This window comes from Cryptotermes secundus, unplaced genomic scaffold (assembly GCF_002891405.2).
Source record: "Cryptotermes secundus unplaced genomic scaffold, Csec_1.0 scaffold681, whole genome shotgun sequence".
NCBI classification, from domain to species: Eukaryota; Metazoa; Arthropoda; class Insecta; order Blattodea; family Kalotermitidae; genus Cryptotermes; species Cryptotermes secundus.
Window position 1 is genome coordinate 350086 of NW_019737395.1, and position 20088 is coordinate 370173.

General features: G+C 38.7%; 1 protein-coding gene across 3 annotated transcripts; it reads left to right on the forward strand.

Annotated features, from left to right (window-relative positions):
• The first annotated feature begins 37 nt into the window (after positions 1-37).
• On the forward strand, positions 38-19227 carry LOC111870365 (transcription termination factor 5, mitochondrial). 3 transcript variants are annotated; one of them, XM_023862596.2, is made up of 9 exons: positions 38-120; positions 3516-3678; positions 4076-4173; positions 6828-6961; positions 8905-9235; positions 12013-12180; positions 14881-15131; positions 15420-15644; positions 15950-19227. In XM_023862596.2, exons 2-9 carry the CDS (start codon positions 3522-3524, stop codon positions 16188-16190), a joined length of 1605 nt encoding a protein of 534 aa, XP_023718364.1. In that variant the 5' UTR covers positions 38-120; positions 3516-3521; the 3' UTR covers positions 16191-19227. The 3 variants fall into 3 exon arrangements, with proteins under 3 accessions (XP_023718364.1, XP_023718360.1, XP_023718363.1); XM_023862592.2 differs by having other exon boundaries at positions 66-154; XM_023862595.2 differs by having other exon boundaries at positions 84-169.
• The last annotated feature ends 861 nt before the right edge of the window (positions 19228-20088 follow it).

Below are 20088 nucleotides of genomic sequence, written 5' to 3' on the forward strand. Positions count from 1 at the left end.
AGATGGTAGTAGTTATGCTAGTTGGCTCTGGTCCACCCTGGTGTTTGGGTACGCTAAATCCGCTAATTAGCAGTAATAAATGGCGGTAAATGGCAAGTGTTGTCGAGAACGTTGAGTGTGGTGAGTTTAACCAAAAATTTGAACGAATTTGCAGGTATGGTAACTGCGGGTATGTTATCCCAGTACACATAATTTAATTATAATCTTTGTATTAATTACAGACAACAAAAATAAGTCTGTTACAGGTAATTATGGTGGGAGTTCAGTGTTGCATAGCAATTGTTAAAATTTCAAAATAGCAGTTTAAGTTTCATTTTTTCATTTCAGTCTTTATTTTTCCATATACATACAGGTTAACAAACCAGGATGTGGAAATAGTCCTTTTGAATACAGATACATCAACATGCATATACAAAATTGCACGAGTCAATCAAACAAAGACTCTTACATCAGTCTATAAATATAAATAATATTACAGGGCAAAAGAATTTAATAAGATTTCATTTAATAGACATACTTAAAAAATAACCTAATATAAAACTTGTATTTACACCATTTCATATAAAATACCCATATTAACTAAAACAAATACAGTCAAAAATTACACACCTATGACTTTTAAGTTTCACTCATTGTTCTTCTCATATAAGACGATCGCCAATTTTGGGCGACTTTTTAAGCCCAAAGTGTAGTCTCGCCAGTATGTGACATATATTCACTGTCTGCCCAGTTGACGAGCTCTGTGTACCCTGGGACATTATGATAGGCTGCATATGACGCGCAACTCCCATCAAATATGGTCAAATAGCACTGCGCGCTTTCAGACTTACGTCATAATTATGAGGCCCGTATTCTGTACACACAGCTATATATGTTTTCTGTTGCCCTATTAAATCTTTGAATATCTCCCATGGAATGAGCTAATGCCATGTGTACCTGTCCATTGTGTTGTCCAAGCCACTGCTACTGAATTTAACAGTTCGTCGCTTTATGTCCTGTACCGATATTCCACCAGTAAGCTAGACACTGAAACGAATGTATGTGTAGGTAAAAAGTAAGGATAGGATTCGAGCATGAATTTCAACATGTCATGGTTCCAAATAAAAAAAAATATGTATATTCAAACAACTGTAAATAAATTTGGACAGACAGGGACTTTAGTGGACAAAGAAGAACATTCTTTTTGAAAATTTAGTAGATACCTTACCTTGCACAGAAGACTAATTTAAAGCTTCAAGTTTTCTCAATTTCTGATAAGAAACCTCAGTATGTGAACATTTTACAGATGTACATGAAATGTATGTGTAATAACAGTCTATTTCTTGTATCTCCTGTGGTCTGGCTGTTTTTTTTTTGTGTGTGTGATTTCCTATGGGCTAGTTGGCTGCACTGTAGGACTGATAATTTGTGCTAAGATTTGGAATAAGGAGTATATACTTCCACTGGGCCGCGCCATAGCTGAGGCGGTTAGTTGCTGGCTTCCCATTGCGATGACCCGGGTTCGATCCTGGGTCTGGTCAAGTGGGATTTGTGGTGGACAAAGTGGTGCTGGGGCAGGTTTTCTCTGAGTACTTCAGTTTCCCCTGCCAATCTTTATTCCACCAGTTGCTCCACAATCACCCTCACCTATCATCTGGGGCTGGTAGAATAGGCCAGAAGTGGTCATAGTACAAGGGACTTAGTCCCACCCCACTAGCAATAAAAAAAGTGTTCTTCCATCGGAGCAGTCAATGACATGCAGCAGGCTTTCAGTCTCCCTGTATATTTTGGGTTGATTCTGAAAAGGTTAAATCATAATCTCTCAGAAATTAGTGAAAACTTTGTATTTGTGTACTTCATTTGGTACAGTATTAGAATCAGTCATTCTCTTTTTCTGCATATTTCTGTATAGGGTATGATTAAGTAGAACATAGCAAGATTAATTAAATTTATTAAAAAATTTAGGTCTGCTGTTAAAAGATTTATATTTTTAAATTCGTTTTATTCACCAGACGAATGTTACAACTGTGACAACAAAGTTTCTGATTTTGTTACGAGTGGTAGTTGATAGCGCTTTATTGTTATAAATGACGGTTTTTGTTCATGTTGTGTATTGTTAATATTTTTATATGGCTAACCGTTATGACATTACACAATTGTGATGCAGTATGAGATCATTTTTAGTCATGTTGACTATTTCTATATCCATTGGTGTTTAACCATGTAAGGATTTATGGAATGCTGAGAATAAATGAATGAATGAAAAAATATGTCATTTTAGAAATGGGCGAATGATGTACATTGTTCTTGCAAGTGTTGAGTTATATGTAACTGCACCATGCAGGTACCTCAGCAGTGTTTTTCATTTTACATTCTTAATTACAATGTACTACATGTAGACGAACTGTACGAGTATTACTGTTAACAAAAGATGAAACGCAATTGACCCCAGGACCAGCAGATGCCAAGGACGACATCTGGTCTTTCTGAGGGACAAGCAAGCTGCAGGTCACTTGAAACCCCCAGAATGGAGCAGGAAGTATCCCGCTGTGTTTTCTGGGAATTTCAATGCTTAACTTCGACGGTGCGAGTCTTTGAAAATTTGAGACTTGACAGATACGAGTCGCAATAATTTTCGGAGGGGTGTACTGAGCGATCGTTAGCGTACCTCCATTTATTTGAGAGCTGTCAGAAGGACCATCTTGTACTTAGGCCCAAATTAACATGGATCTTGTTAGGGATTGGCAGAATGTCAGTGAGAGTAACACCCAAATTTTAGGTTCAGCCAATCAGCAAAATTTCAGAGGAGAGGAAACCAGGCGTTCTTGCTTTCCGTCAGGACTTCTGCCTCTCCAGAGCAGTCAGTCATCAGATGGGAGTAACAGGAGTCAGTCATCAAAAGGGAGTAACTGGAGTCAGTCGCCTTAGTGGGTAACAGGAGTAACCTCCCAGACATTAAATCGGTGTTGGCCGAGTCCGGTACACAAATTCAAAGTGCTACAACCTTGTAATGTGTAATTCTAGTTCACATCTACAATAAAGAGCAACAGTGTTGGTGAAGTGTGAGTTTTATGTGTTCCCTATCTCCTTGTGTGAGCAAGGCCCAGAAGTTGCCCTGAGACAGAATCTCATCCTACCATCTGAGCAGTTGGAACCCCAAACGCCCGCCTATCCATATCCCCACGTTTGTTTTCCCCATTCCAAATTCATAGATTTCATGCAAGTCCACTGGCGCCCATACAAATTCAAATTCAGAGTAATCCCACACCCTACCCTGAACCAGACAGCAACAAGGAAGCAGTGGATGAAAGTGGAGACCAACGTAAGGGCACTAAGAGGACACTTATAAGTGGCGAGTTATAAGTGCTGACCTACTTGTGGGCCTCGAAGTATCACTGAACGGTTAAATATAAGTGACGCCAAACGTGTAGGCGAACATGAAGACGGTTACACAAATGCAAGACCTCATTGATCACTATAGAATTCTGTTTTATTAATCTATATTTTTGCTTAATACAGCAATGTTTCCATTTCAGACAATTATGCTGAATAAGAGAATTCTTAAGATGTGTCAACACCCATTTCACATATCATCTGTGATAAAGTTTTGTAACTTGTTACCAGCTTCCCAGCAGATTCGCCAAAAACGAACTCATGAGATAAATAGTGGCCAGTTGAAACTTTTAATGGAAGTCTTTGGTAAGTTATGAAAGGTGACAAATTCTAGAGCTTATGTCTTTACTTTATGATAGCTGGGAAACATTAAAAGCAATCAGAATTTGAGAGTTGTCAACTTGACAAAGAGTATGGTAAGAGGAACTGCAAATAATAAATTTAATGCCATACTTGAATTGTGATTGACCCTTTATCATGAGATATGGGCAGCTGTAGTTTTTAGGTTACAAGTAGAATGTAAGTTCTTGTTATTGCATTGTGGCCCATTTTAAGTAGATTGGTGATTTCTGCCATGAAGATGGAGGTAGGTATCTCTGGAATGTTTATATTCACCTAGCAGCCTGCATGTTATAATCAGGAGTGTCTGGAACTATTTTTCACCAATAAGTGATAAATGCTTTCTTTTCTTTATTATTAATAGGTTGTTCATATCAACAGGCTTCCAGTATTTCATTCAGACACACGGCGATAAGAACCCTGGATCAGAATCACATACGAAAAGTAGCAGATGTATTGCATGTAAGTCAAATTAAATTAACAAATTTGAACCTGAGCATTTTTTATGTTTCAACCTCCCAGTTTATATTTGATGTTTTGCTATTTATGTCAGAATCATAGCAGAATGGCTTCTCATATGTAGGTTGATACAAAATGCTATGGCCAGACTTTAAAAGAGGTTGTTGAGTAGAAAATTTGAAGCAGAATGTTTTAACAAACAGATGTTTGATTCACCACCATTTTAGACTTTTAGTTAGTTATTGGAGAGGGTGGGTTTCCCCATGCACTTAGACCAGTATTGGTCCATTGTGCTTCCCTCTATGATATTCTACCAATCTCTATACCCTACCGATATTGGTGCGTACCATTAGTCCCAACCGAGCCAGTGAGTTCGGCCTCTACTGGCTTAGTGGTATCTATAATGCTTCCCCCATCTGTCAGAGGCGTTAGAGACTACTGTTGGGCGGGAAATGTCCTTGAATTTGGCTCAATGACCTTCTTTGCAGATATGAGGTTCTTTTACGTGCCATAAAGCTATGACACGGGACCCACGGCTTAAAGTCCCTCCCGGAGGACTTGTTCCCTGAATTTTTCCGCCCTTAAAAATTCCACGACCTCCGCCTGGTTTGAACCCGTGTACCATGAGTCATGAGGTGGGAACGTTACCTCTAGACTACGGAGGCCACTTATTTTAGACTTTTAGTCATGATTTATTTGTATTTCATGTCACAAGAAAAAGCACATTTGCTGATGGCTTGCATTACTTCTGACACAAAACTATTGCTAACAGTGAAATGAGATGGTATGATTTACTAATATGGGTGTGCTTATATGCATTTTGTGTACATATTTTATGATGGAAATACTTGTATTATAGCTGCATTGAGGGAATGCCAGTGCTGATATCCAGGTCAGAGGCAACCGAACAGATGTGCTTATAGTGGTACAACTTAGTGTGAGGGAAACAGGTGCATTCATATCACCAGGCCGGATTGGCCATGGCATGTGCTATATTTAGAATGAAGAGGAAGTGTTAGATGTTGCACATGTTATTCTGATGACTGCTGCTCAGTGGGTCACGTGAACTAAGCCTCTCTGAGAGTGCAATTTGGCATACTGTGCATGAGGAGCAGTTGTATCCTTTTTATGTACAGTGTGTGTGATATGCCCAGGAGACAATAATCTTTGCTTCCAGTTCGTTTGATGTCTTCTATGCTGTATTGCAGATGAACCTGACTGTGTTGTTCAATGCATTGCAGACTGATCAAGCTACAGTCACAGGGAATGGAGTAATCTGTCCCTGCAACCCACATGAATGAGAATAATCTCTGTGCTAATTAACACTATTCATTTCAACAAAAGTATAGCAGTAACATTTGGGTTAATTATAGATGGTTATGTAATTGGATGATACAAGATGAGGAGCCCACTCAGCCTCCTCTTCAATGGGTAACAGGGAGTGTTTCCTCAGGAGTAAAAGCATCATGGGTGCAAAGCTTATCACTGTCCCATCTAGTGCCAAGACTAAGAGTCCTGGAACTATACCTCCACTCCCTGTACATCTTCAGGTGTTTCATTAATTATGCCCAGTGATAAATTTACCTTTGCCTTTAGTATTGTTACAGTGAATTTGTCAGTGGAAACCATAGCACTGATTTGTTTGAAAGGATGTTTCCCCTTTTATTAAAAGAGATACTCCTTAGTGTTCGCAAAGTCATGTAGTGTCAGCAGGTCACCCCCTCCCTTGACTTTTTACCCAAAATGTGAAGCTAGCTGAATATTCATATTTCCAGAACTCAGATCGACATTGAGGGTCTAATTATCTGGCCTCCACATTTTCCTCATTTGAACCCACCAATTCTTTTTTCTGGTCTGAATGTGTCAGAAACTTTTACCCTACAAGATTGTAATGACCTAATCACTCTTGTATCCTGATTGGTGTGACAGTTGTTAGGAGCAACTTATTCAACTGATTTATGTCAGAGATTTTATTTGATATCCTTGTGAAGCATGCATCCAGGCTGGAGGAGGTAACCTTGAGCATTTCTTAATGAAGAAATACATAGAACTGTGTGTGCAAGTCTTCAATACATGATCAGGAATTTGTATTAAACAGTATAAAACATAAACTGAAAAGAGATAATAACTTTGGAATCTTTGCATTTTATTCATTGTAATCAAAAGTAATAAATAAAGATGTTAAGTATAAATTACTGAATATATATGAATGGATAATCATTTCATTTTATTAAAAATGGGGGCAGAGTGCCATAACTATAAGAGTGGTGAGAAGAACAGCTCAATTAACTTTCCTCTCTGTTTCCTCCCACAGACCGATAGAGAATATAAAAAGATAATGATAGCCAATACTGTTAAAGTGTATTGAAAATATAGCAGCATGTTTTGGGTGCAATTCAATCTTTCTGCTTTTATTATTGTTATGTGAGCATAGTTTATTGAATAATTTCATTGTTATTTCTGTAAAATTTTAGCTACCATATGTTGTGATGTTGACAAGGAAAGAAATTATATCCTAGTCAAAGAACTGTACATCTGCTTGTTAATACAATATCGTAACTTCCATTGATTTTATTCCAGTTAATCATGAAATAATTCTGAGACGTACATTATTGTCTCAGGAGAAGTAATGAGTTCTTTATTTTTGTTTATCACAGAGATTTGGAATAGACAAAGGAGACATAGCAGAACACCCAGAAATTCTAACAATTTTCCCAACAACAATAGAGAATCGCGCCATGTTGCTACAAGAAGGTGGTTTTTCTGCTATAACTGCAAATATTATTGTTAGGTATATATTGATGCACATTCTGATTTTGATGTGAAGTCACAATTTCATATTGGTGATAGCAAGTGGAATGCTTAAGTCAAAATAAATGCTCCTAACATTAGTATCAAATGTTACTGTTTTCACTATCTCTTGTGCCACACGTCTTTCTGTAAAACTTACTAACGGTTATTTCACTTCAGAAGTTTTGTGCATCATATAACTTTTAACTCTTTTAAAGTTTTTTGCTATATGTTTCAGTCAGTATTGTCGCTATCAGGTGTTTAAAATTATATTGAAACTGATGTGCTCCTGTTATTGTGGCTTTGGTTATTAATTTTTTATGTGTATTCCAAGTGATGGGTTCTTCCTGTTGTGTTGCACTGTGCGTCTTTGTATAGCTTACTACTGAATATCCTGCCCAGTACTCAAACTGGTCACCTCCTGAATTCCAGTTGAGTGTGTTACCTCTATGCCAAACTGTTCAGTCTTCCACATGTTCAAACAGGCGATGGCAGACAGCCTACACATATAGAGAAATGTTCTTACATAATGTGGTGTAGTGCCTAAAATTCAAAATCTTGGAATCACAGAAATATCACAGGTATCCCATACAAGGCAACATCATGGCCAAACACAGATCCCCATGCAACAGACGCTCCTATGACAGTTCAAATACTGTTGAACCCAGTAATGTCTAGTTGGTGTGGAATAGGGCAGTGTAGAAGAGTCTACAACAGCGGAACACCGATGAGTCAGTCCATGATTGCAGAGCCTGTGACCTAGCAGCAGAACCTCTGACAATAGAGTGTCAGAGGAACCAAGCAAGAATTTTCTAATGAACTGTGAAATGCTGTGAATACTTGTAAACAGTTGTAGATACAAGTAGTTACTATAGGATTCTGACGATGGTGTATAACACACTGATATGATGGGATTTTGGACTTTATCCATCGTCCTGGTTTTTAAGATAACAAATAAAAACAGGATGTTTCGGAAACTGGATCTGTTTCCGTCCTCAGGTGAAGGAAAACACCTATTCAGTTGGGTCCCTTAGAAAGNTGTAGATATGGTTATTCATTGTGAAATAAAATCTGTTTTTAACCCAAATCTGTTATGTAGTCATATCCTCTGGAGAAAGTATGACCTTTGTGGGGCTTTTGATGGGATAAGGAAGTGTGAAATACCTTTTGCCAACTAATTTACCTACAGTGAACTTGACTTTTTCAGCTATTGCTGGAACAGACAAACAGAACATAGGAGAAAAAATAAGAACCAAGTTTGCTGTTGTGGTAATGCTTCTGAACTGTATTTTGGAGGAGTCCAGTTGTAATCTTTGTTGGCCAAAACTCCGACTATCCATGCTGATGATTTCTGTGGTGGTCTTGAGTCCCTCAAGAAGAGAGCTGTGATAATATATTGAAATAGGCCATGACTGTTTCTTACCTGATCGTTTGAGGATCAGTGATGTGATTATGCGTCTACTTGTGTTTGTTGTTTGTATAGCTGAAGCATGATCAAAGGGACAGTTCTGTGTACTATTTTGTAGAAATGCTGTGAAATAAGAAAAATTATATCACTGTTGAGTTTTCAGTGTTACAGGTGTCATTTGGGTTACATGAATATGCTGCTTCAGGTTTTGTCACAGTAAATAGAAGTTTTGAAACTACTGCCCCTATAATGGAGCAAGTTAGGAAATGTATGGACAAAGCCTAATAAGTTGGGCAAGATTACTCACTTTTATCTTGAAAACCATAAGACTTATGGAAGAAACTGTTTTGGAATAAAGTATATGTACAATTTTTTCTATAACTTTTGTTCAAAAATTTTTTGTCTGTAATATTTAGCAGATCTTGCTTGGCAAGTGTCTTACTACAATGAAAGAACCTTTGCAATATATCAGAGTTTACAAACATGTATTTGTTAAAAGATCAGTGTTAATAATAAATGCAATTTCTTTGTTACAGGTACATCACCATTACTCGAAAGCCTCTTCGTTTACTAAAGGCCTACCAATATATTCCTTCTCAATTTGATATACCTCAAAGTTTTCTCTCTTATTTGAATGAACCTCCTCCTCCGTTTAATCCTATCTCTGGAGATGCATTGGATGACAAATCATTTGTGGATATACAGGTGGCTGTACTGCGACACTACCTTTGTTGGAGACTTGAAATGCAGTCAGCTGAATTGGATGTATTAATGAAAACGTATAGTCGATTAAAGAATAGGAGTTTTAGACTTGTGGAGGAATCTTTGAAAATATTAGAAGAGAAAATTGGATTCAGTAAGGAGAAGGTTAATTATTGTTGTTTTTGTTATCATTGTTATCATAAATGCTTAATACATTGTGACATGATGCCTTAAAGCCGAAGTAGTCCATTGCTAGACAACGGCCCTCTACATGTTCCCACAGCAATGGATGGATGCAGAATATTCCATTGCTAGACAACGGTTTGCTACATATTCCTGTAGCAATCATTAGATGCAGAAAATAGACAAACAGTTTGAGGTGGTGGTCTCTCTTCGGCTCGCCCCGAGTTATATAAGGGAGTTCATTCGTGAGGGTAGTTTAGTGTTCAGCTATGGAATGTTAACCAGTGGACAGTGGAAGAGAAAACACTTAAAATCCAGTAAGGAATGGAGCAAGTCATACACAGTCATTGATTGTGAGCTGTTATAATTGATTATAATTGCAAATAGAAGCACCAGTAAATCCCATCATCCAGTCATGGAACCCCGGACACATGACAGTATTCATCACCCCAAAGACTTTAAGAAATGTTATTAGTGCCACTGCCTACCACCACCACCATTGTTGCTACTGCTCTTGCTTCTTCTATTATACATTGTTATAGTAAACCGTTGAAGATTAATGGCTTTCACTTTTAAACTTATCTCATTATAATGTTTGAGTTTCTCAGCTCATCTTCTGATGTTGAATCTTAAGGAACTGATCTTTAAAAATGCTATGTGATTCTGATGAAAGTGCCTGGAAAAAGAACATCTACAGCTGTCTCTAAATATCCTTTCATTGTCTTCCGATCACTAAACGATATCTCGTTTTTACTAAAATTTCAGAAACATACCTGGTACACACTGCACTGTCTGATTATAAGCTTGAACTTTTGAATAAACTTTGCTGTTGAACAAGGTGGTTTGAAACCAAGGCATTATGTCCCTTTTTAACTGACTCTGTATTTCACTTAGCTGTGATGCAGTATTTATTTATTATGTTCTTTCAAAATTACAAGGTGTGTCCCAAAAGTCATGAAATATATATATATATATATATATTTTAAATTTATTGATGATATCGGTACNCCAGGAACTCACGGACGAGCAGAGACGTGTGGCTGGGCGCATTGTCATGATGCAGCCGCCAGTTAGCGGCGATGTCTTTTCACACCCGGATGACCCTTTTCCTTAATCTTTCTAGAACATCCACGTAATAGGGAATGTTGACGGTCTGTCCTTGGGGTAAAAACTCTTTGTGGACCACACCTTTGGCGTCAAAAAAGACGATGAGCATTGTTTTCACTTTGGATTTGCTCATCTTCGCCTTCTTCGGTTTCGGGGAAGCCGAGGTGTGCCATTCAGCACTCTGGCGCTTCGTTTCTGGGTCGTACTCAAATGTCCACGTTTCATCACCAGTAATAACAGTCTAAATAATGAGGTTCAGTTTCCACACGTTCCTTCAATTCACTCGCGATCAACACTCGATTGGCGTTTTGCTCGTCCGTCAACAATTTGGGGACCAGCTTGGCGCACACCTTTCGCATATTCAATTCGTCCATAACGATGTGATGCACAACGGTTTTTGGAATGTTCAGAGTGTCGGCTAACAACCGGATAGTCATTCGACTGTCAGTATTCAACAAATCACGCACATTAGTCACATTTTCGTCGGTTTGGCTTGTTGATGGCAGTCCAGAGTGGGGGTCATCTTCCACTCCTTCCTGGTCCTCCTTAAACTTCTTCACCCACCTTGTAACTTGCAGATATGATAGAGCAGACTCCCCGTAGGCTTGCTTAATTAGTTCGTGAGTTTTGGCAGCTTTTTTGTTGAGCTTTGTGCAGAACTTGACCACCCAACGTTGTTCGAAAGTATCCATGATCACGCGCCGTGACGTCACAAAACACAGGTGCACTAAATCAGCGATACTGATGCCTCCAATGCTTGAGCAGACTGACCTTGGGCGCGCTGTGAAGCTAAAGGCCTTCCCCCCCCCCCCAACCCAACCGGTTCCAGCGCGCTCTGACCAGTAGGAGCGCGGAAAGAAATATATTTCATGACTTTTGGGACACACCTTGTATTATATTTTCACTACACACAATGCACAGAGCTCTCTTTAAGGCAAATAAAGTCGTACTCATTTGAGTCGACCTACTTTGAAATGTACAGTTTTAATAGATTTTCAGTTTTTGAGCTTCCTTTACGCTAGGACACAACAGTTTGTTTTAGAATACCCTTTGAATAACATTAATGTACCGAGATTTTATTGTCAGTAACACTACTGAAGCGAAATAGTGCACAGTCACTTTCATATATTCTTCCCAGTTTTACTTTTTTTTTCTCTATGTTTTCCTAAGTGGTGATATATTCTCATCTACTGAAACAGAAATCCTGCTAATACAGATTTGCACAGCGATAAACATTACTGGGGGCTTTTTCCTCAGGGGTGGTTGGTCACGTTGACTTCTTAGCCATTCACCTCCATCTGGAGCTAGAAAGTTAAGAAAGTTGTTATCTGGGAATAAGGGATTAAGATATACTTCTACAGGGCTGGCAGCTTTTCTTATGTTGGGAATAACAGTGTTACTATTGAAAAAAATATTATGCTTATCCAACTGGACTGTGCGCGTGTGCCGTCACAATAGTGTGAAACACAGGTAATGATTACACATGATCATTTTTTTTTACCTTCTTTATTCACCTCTTTATTTGACTTGCTGCTTTATTATGCACTGATCATAATACCATTTGAATGAGCTTTTGTCCTAATAGATGCTTACTCATCATCATTAATGCACACACAAAGTGTATATTGGGTTTTGTTTCTGTATGTCTCCAGATCCGAAGGCATGGATATCTTATGCACACCCATCCGGGCAATACATTGGACACCCTCAACCGTATTAAAACCATTGGTGGTGAGAGTATCATCACTGTTTTTCACAGGTATCCGAAAGTCATCGCTTCTGCAACAGATACGTTGATTAAAACTGCACAGTATTTACATGTGAGTGGATCAGAATTATTTATTTCGTCTCTGTGGATCATTGTTACATGATACAGAACAAGTCAGTTACTGTACATTGGCTGATTACAATAAGAGAATAAAGTTACAATACTTATAATTGTTTACAGTAGATTACAATAGTTAAGATTTCATGTAGTGTGAGGTGGAATCCATATTAGGTCCCCTCAGCATGTCAGCGTCCATATGTCCTATTGTACCTGTACTGGTGACAATGCTTACGGAGAATTTGATGGAATGAGGATTGGCAGGGGAAACCGAAGTACTTGGGGAAAACCTTGGAGACTGCAATTTTGAGATAGTGACTGACTTTTAGTGATAGGTGCTTTTATCTTTTAGACTTCTGCAGGTGAAAGAAACCAAGGTAATATATATTAAAACTGTCAGTGATTTTTATGTGTTCCACTGATGTCAAGGTAAATGTGTGTAAGCCCAGAAAGTACAGTTTTCAGGTAAGTTGATGATTTGCAAGAAAACTGATATAACTTGTCAGAGAAAAAGGTATAAGTAATGTGCCTGTTTTTTATTTTCTGAAGCATCATGTCATGTCATGCATAAGGTTGCAAATTATCATTGTCATTTCACTGAGTGAAGGGCTACAAGCTGGCTATTCCTCTTTTAACAGTTCATTCCATTGAGGCAAAAATATGTGGCATATTGACCCTTTGCTAGGAAACAACCGCAAAATTAGACAAAAGGCATTGTTAGGCAGTGGCCTGCGCACAACAATGGAAGTGCTGTTGTTAGTAGTGTTTTCTGTGTGGTCTGCTCAAGGCTGTATCATGCAGCCAACCAAGTTCAGTTCAGTTGGGTTTAATGGCAGTCAAGCTTATGGCCATTCAAGTGTCTAAGCTGCCTTTGTAGCATAAGTTAAGTAGGGTAGATATGATATGCTTTGCAAAGCCTGTACTTACAGAGGCCTTGTATATAGTGCACAAGGAAGAATTTTTAGTTAACATGCTATTTATACAATATGTACACTTGACAAAAATGAAGCCTATTCATAAGAGAGAAACCAATCCTCTCATCAGGGAGGATGTTACAGAAGCACTTTGACCACAGGGGTTCCGTCGTAAAAAAGGAAAAATAAACATGGTAGTGACCCTTGAGGGGCTTGGTGCTAAGACAGACTGATTGGTGTTAAACTGCCAGTTGTAAAGTAACAGTGACTGACTATGACAGTTCAGTTAGTGCAGTGCAATGCAGTGGAGTGAAGAAAGTTGGTAAGTGAGTGAATGAGTTGGTTAGAGGACTGCTGCGGTTCAGTCCTTGTTAGCTATTTCTGTTAGAAGCCAGTAGCTGAGTAATGGGGATAGTTCAGGAACCCGGAGTAAGGGGAATGTCTGCTGTTGAAGCCATTGCCAGGCAATGTCTGGTGAAGTCACAGCAGACTGAAAAGACTTAGTATGTGCTGTAGCGAACTGTGTGTGAATTAGCAATAGTGCTATAGTTACTTGTAGGTACAATCTGTAATTGTTCAATAAATCTATTTACCAATTGAGCCCTGTGCACGTGACAGTATATAATCTGCTTTTACCCCCAAACTCAAGCATTTCTGGTGCCCATAAGTCAGGCTTTCTTGCTTCTTGGCTCTGTAGTCTTTTAAGAAACTTGGCCTTCTTTGTGGCAAGTACCCAGTCTTAATTATTAGCTGTTTGCCTCCAGTATTCACTTTCAGCTTTCTGAAATCATTTTATGCTTCTTACAGCTATGTTAGTCTAAGGGTTTTAGAGTAGTGGTTATGAACAATTTTATTCTTGGCACCCCATCATACTTTTTCTTCAGACCATCCCACAAAATGCACTGTTTAATTGGTCTTAAACTTATGACAGAGCCTTCCAGTTGTTAAATACTGTCACGGGTATGGGGGTACGCGTGACAAAAATAGTGGGTTCTATATCAGATGATTGGATTTATTAGCACTTCATATACAAGTTCTCCTACTCACACTTAATACAGTGCTATCGCTGATTTACACACTTTCCAGTTTACCATTGTGCATGCATTAGGATTCTCCATCTTCACTAGTCGTCTCCTGGCAACGGATCTCCACACAGAAACTGTGACTTCAAATCAGTATGAAGTGTTCTTTCCATTTCTTGTTCAATAACCTTGGAACCTAGTAACTCAACTAAAACTCTTCTTAGCTGCCAACAGCCTCGTGTTATATAGCTGCAGCATGGACAACACAAAAACAGATCTACTGTTGCATAGCACAGACCACACAGAAAACACAAGTAACATGACAGCTAAGCACTGTTGAGGTGTGACATGATTGTGCTTGTGCAGAAATGTGTTTACCGAGCTGTTGCCTAGAAGCGGGTTGCATAACCCCGTTGTTGCATTACTTAGAAACATCTTTTTCTGTAGCTCAACCGTACTTGCATGGTGCAAACATGGCACAATAAGTTATTCATATGGTTTCATACTCAGTTCTCCAACATCTTTACACCTCTTTTATATTTTCTGTGTACCCTTAGTAAATAGAAATCTATTAATGTTAATAAAATTTAAGCAAGCTCTTCCATTTAGTTTTATACCAGGTAATGCTGTATAGCAGGGTAGTGACACCATCTGGAATTATTATTACACATAACTGTAAAATTCCATCACTCTTTCTTTATTTGTACATATACTGTGAAGTGTGTGTTTATTAGAATGTCTGTCTTGTATTTTCACTAGGATTTTGGTATCCCAGATGCAGCAATACAGAAATGTCCAGAGCTGTTTACGCTGGGCAGTGATACTGTGTTCCAGCGGTTGACAGTACTTCAATCTGTACCAGAATTCAGTGGTCTAGCAAAGAATCCTCGAGTCCTGCGGCTGGTACATTATCAACGCAAAGCTTACTCTCGACTCAGTTTTCTCCAACAGCTGAAAATGAAATGTGCCAGTTTGCATATTTTGTCATCACCACAAGCACATTTTGACAGGCAGGTTCCTCATACTTTGGTGACTTATATATGCCCTTAACTCACCCATTGTAGTGGTGGAAGAATGGTGTGACAAATGAAGATTCTTCTGGAGTGTTCAACTATGTAATTTAGTAGATAAGTACCAATATTTAAGAGGAACATGTTGCTTCCATCATCAGAATAATTTCTTCCATGAAGATGGAGGCAGTGTATTGTTTCAAAACATTATTACCTACGAGATCACATGGTGACACATTCCAGAAGACCATAAAAAGTACACCTTGTTTTTTTTTCCTCTTTCCATAGATATGTTCGTGAAGGAAGTGATCGGACGAGAGGTGTTGATATGACAAAGTTTCTTTCACTTGAACTTGATGCCAGTGAGGTCAAAATCAGAAAATTATTGGCCAGGCACCCTTACTGGTGCCATGTACCGCTGGTGACTGTGAGAGACACTCTTGACTTCCTGCTGAACAGAGGTTTCACAAAATGCCACATCTTGTTTAATATTCATGCTCTTCTTTACTCAAGGTCAGTGATGTAAGGTTGGTTATCTAGATATTACTTATGGCAGGCCTGTCTAACCACTCTAGTACCCAGGGCCACTTTCAGATCTTTATATGTGTATATAGCTACAGATAAATGATTTCGAGATGACGATCTTTTGGGATGCAACACAATGTAATTTGGTGGCACAGACAGTAATGATTGTATATAAGAAACATCTTCATTGTAATAATATTAGACTAATGAAGACACTGTTATGGTTGAAATGCATGTAGTGTAAAAATAAAAATATGTTGGGCTATTGTTGATAATTATTTATATCTTTACAGAAATCAGTTGAAAAAAGAACTGGATAGCCTGTCTTCATGCTGTGAATTAAATATGTGTTTCCCAGCCCTTAAAGAGACTGCCACTGTTGAAGCAGAACATCAGAGGAAAATAGATTACCTACCGCCCGAGCGGCGTTTGGCTTTGTGTTTATATTTTATTGAGCGTAATTTTTACTTCACTGGTGATGGCATTTGGGCTGACAGTATTGTTTCTGGTCTTGCGCCTGCATCTGACACATGAAACCTTTAGTGTCATTCTTATTGTTTTCTGGCAAGTCCTTATTGATTGCCTACTAGACACAGGACTGCTATTATATTCGAATGGTCCATTGTTTCAGGTACAGGTATATTTAACATTTACAGTATGTCCTTTGTGTTATTGCAGTGGCAGATGTGCTCAGTCAAGTTGGTTAACACTGCAACCTGTAAAGAAGAGTATTACTCGTAATACCATTTCCTCCCAGATGAAATATGGCTGCCAGCCCATTAGTACTGGGATGTTTAAAAGTCCCTCATCTTGTACTATTATAGTTAATGTAGAGAATTGTTTACACTGCAATAAAAATGTATATAATAAATTTGTCTTAGACAATGGATGTAATGTAATTAATCTCAACTTTAGAGAACCACTGTGACAAGATTATTTGGAGAGGATATTTTTTGTGTGTTTTCATGCAAGCCATCATATCACAATGTTATGACCGTATATAGAAAATATTCATGACACTTTTAAAGTGAGAATCTTTTCAGGTTTTTAATCAATGTTTTTCATATCAATGCTCAAAGAGACAACCACATAAAACTATAACAAATATTTATTGCCGTTAGAATGAATATTACATGTGATCAAGGAGGCAGAGCATGCCTGTTGAATACCGGTGAAAACTCCCGTCATAATGGACCAGCCTGAGCTAGTGACAGAGTTGATATTGTTGACCTTGAAAAAGGCAGTTTGTGGAATATCGGGCAAAGCTTTTGTCGCAGTGGGGTAGGCAGCTCTAGTGTCAGCATCTTCCTTGCAGCAGCCTGTTGATTGCGAGCTGGCAGAATGCCAGGCGAAGCTCTTGGAGTAGTGGGCTAGCAAGTACTAGTGGCGTTGAGGCCAGCTGGCCTGATGAGCACTGGTGATTGCTGGCGGAGTTGGCTGTCGTGCTGCTACTAGTAGACTCGCTGTTGTAGTGTTCTTTTGATGCTAGCATGCGGGTGTTCCACCTTTTTATATTCTTGTCACTGGGCAGTGATGGTGTCCAATGGGCATTAGAGCTTCCATGGTGAGCACTGATTGGGTATCACTTGCTTCACTGTGCGAGGTCCCCACATCACCCGCTCATGGAGGTGGTTACTCAGATGTTGAAGTGAGGGGGGAAATGGATGCGGTGACTGGGGTGCGTAGTTCTTGTGGTGGACTGTGGCAGCATGGCAGATGGTGCTACAGCCAGGGTTGCATTGACTGACGGGTTGAAGGTGTTCCTATGGTAAGGCCCTTTGAGGATGTGTGCCAGCTTGACCCTGTTGGTTGACACCGTGATGGGCCTCCAGCGCATGAGGAGTTACAGTGTCTATTCTCGCCATGACGATCTGGTAGGGACTGCTGTAGGGGGTTCCAGAGCCTGGCACATTGTGTTCTGATGAAGGAAGACATGGGTGCATTTCTTGAGGTCGCTGTGCAGGAATGCTGCTGGAACTGATCTGAGGGGGCCATGTGCTGGTGGAACGTGGTCATGAGATGCCCTGGGTCAAATGGGTCAACAGTTCGAAGCCAGACGAAGCTGTCATCACAGCAAGGTAGCCAGTGCTAGTGTCGGCGTTCTTCCTTGCATCAGCCTGGTGATTGCAAGCCGGCAGGATGCCACACCTCCCCAGCTACATTCATGCACAGTGACCTCGAGAAGGACCCCCACATTTTCCTCTATCAGGACACAACATGTCAGGCTTTGGAGCCCCCTACCAGATCTGTCATGGAGTGAGAAGACACTTTTAACAAACAAGGATAAGCTGGGCTACATCCTCAATGGGACTGACCATGGGAACAACACCTTCATGGAGCTGCTTTGGTGAGCACTGATTAGTATCGCTTGTGTCACTGTGAGAGGCTCCCACATATGTATTTTACTAATTGATGGTCTGTTTAATGAAGCTGTGAAATGCTCAGATTATATGGAGTGCACATGCAAGGTGACTTTCTCAGTTCAAGATGAGATCAAGAAGATAATTTGAAAAAATCTTCAAGAATGAGAATTTTCTTCACCAAGCTATTTTTTTTTTTCAGTAATCGCAATTTATGAGATATGCCACTTTTTCATGATGTACTGTGTATTACTACTTGGCCCTTCTGATATCAGTTCCTTTTCCCATAGCAGTTTTCATAAATCATTGTATTTGATAAAAATTAGAAATTTGAAATTGATAGTGAACTGAAATCTGATATCCTGAATTTACTGTGCAGGCAAGATATCTTTTATGCTGCTAACGTTATTAATTTGCTAGAACAACGGAAAATATATTCTCTCTCTCTCTTTATATATATATAAAATGCAGATGCGCCCTGAAACACCCCCATAGTTTTGTAGGTGGGTGTAAATATTTTGGAGGAACCTGCTGTCTTCATCTTCAGATTAGGAGAGGGTGCCTTTAAGACTGCAGCATCAGGTTCTTTTGAAATTTGGTACCCCTGTACCATCTATGTGACATTACATCCCAGAAGGTGGTAATCTTGATAGATATTCTTTATTCTAGAAATGGGATGTGCCAGAAAAGGAGCTGAAAAATCACTTGTTTGTACAGTATTTCTTTGTTTAATTTACATACTGTTTCTGTATACAGTGGTATAAAATCAATGGAACACTACCATTATGTACATAATTACTACAGAACTAAAAAAAACACTATTTCATTGATAGTAAAATGGAAACAGCATTGTTACAAAATGTCCATAAATGAATGGTTTTTGCTAAGATACATTTTGGAAGGCATGTTGCATTCCTAATTCACAGCATATTTGGCATATATGGAATTAGTCATTGGATTTCACACTAAGAAAACACTCTCTAAAAATATATGTATATCATTATGAATGTCCCAACTTAAAGTACTATGTTTCAGTATACTACAAAATTATTAAGGCACGTGAATGCAATAAGGGATTAAATTGTCCCATAAATTTAATTTTTATACTTAAAATTAATGCATGGTAGTGCACTTTAGTGATCCTAAGGAAAGTTCGGTAAAAGACTGTAGGTTAATTTTTGTTGTTATACATGTTAAAGCACTGGCACTTTCAAAAATGATTGTAAGATCCCATTCCTTTACTGTGATTTATGGTGTTTTTCTATATAATGCTGTCCTTGGCTGCAGTAGTTAATGTGAAATAGTGTTTCCTGGACTCGTTTAGTTTGAGGCTCCATTGATGTGAATAAGAAGTTTGAATCCCACCAACTTATAAAAATGATTTGAAATGTGCAATTTCAGGAACTAGTTCTTAATGAACTGTAATGATATGTATGAAGTTCTTTTTCTATATAATATATCCTCTAATTTAATGTGGCCTTTTCTTATTGTATATGTATTATAATTAGACATTTAGCATTTTTCTGTAGCCCCTGTAAAATTCTTCATGGCCACTTAAGGAGCTGCAGCACCCACTTAGGAAACCCTGGCAGAATTTTACCACCATGCTTTCACTTCTATCATTTTTGCATTATTTGGATTTATAAAATTATATTCGTGGGATTACTAGTGTAAGAGAAAAATATATTTATTTTTATGTTTGCTGCAGTTGAAAAAAATAGAACTGATGGTTAACTCATATTAAGAATGTATACACAGTATACTGTAACTCCCCATCTAGTTGAACCAAAGACTATCATGTTAAAAACACATAAATTGATTGATTTCATGATTATTTAAGGTTAGGTTGGATCAAAATGATCCACTCTGATTTTTTAAAGCTGTAAAATAAAATAGTTACTGGCACCCTATGTCTGATTTTTCTCTTTTCCACGCCATCCAGACTGACTCGGGGGACCACCCATCTGCATATCAAATGTATACTGGGGGTAAAGCATTTGGGCATGAAGCTGACTGCTTACCTCCACTTAGTGCCAAGGTCAAGAAAATATGGATCTATACATCCACTCCCC

Coding starts and splice junctions, on each gene's coding strand:
- LOC111870365 (XM_023862596.2), top strand. CDS start 3,522: ATGCTGAATAAGAGAATTCTTAAGATGTGTCAACACCCATTTCACATA. Junction 4,174..6,827: donor AAGTAGCAGATGTATTGCAT/GTAAGTCAAATT, acceptor TGTTTATCACAG/AGATTTGGAATAGACAAAGG. Junction 12,181..14,880: donor AAACTGCACAGTATTTACAT/GTGAGTGGATCA, acceptor TATTTTCACTAG/GATTTTGGTATCCCAGATGC.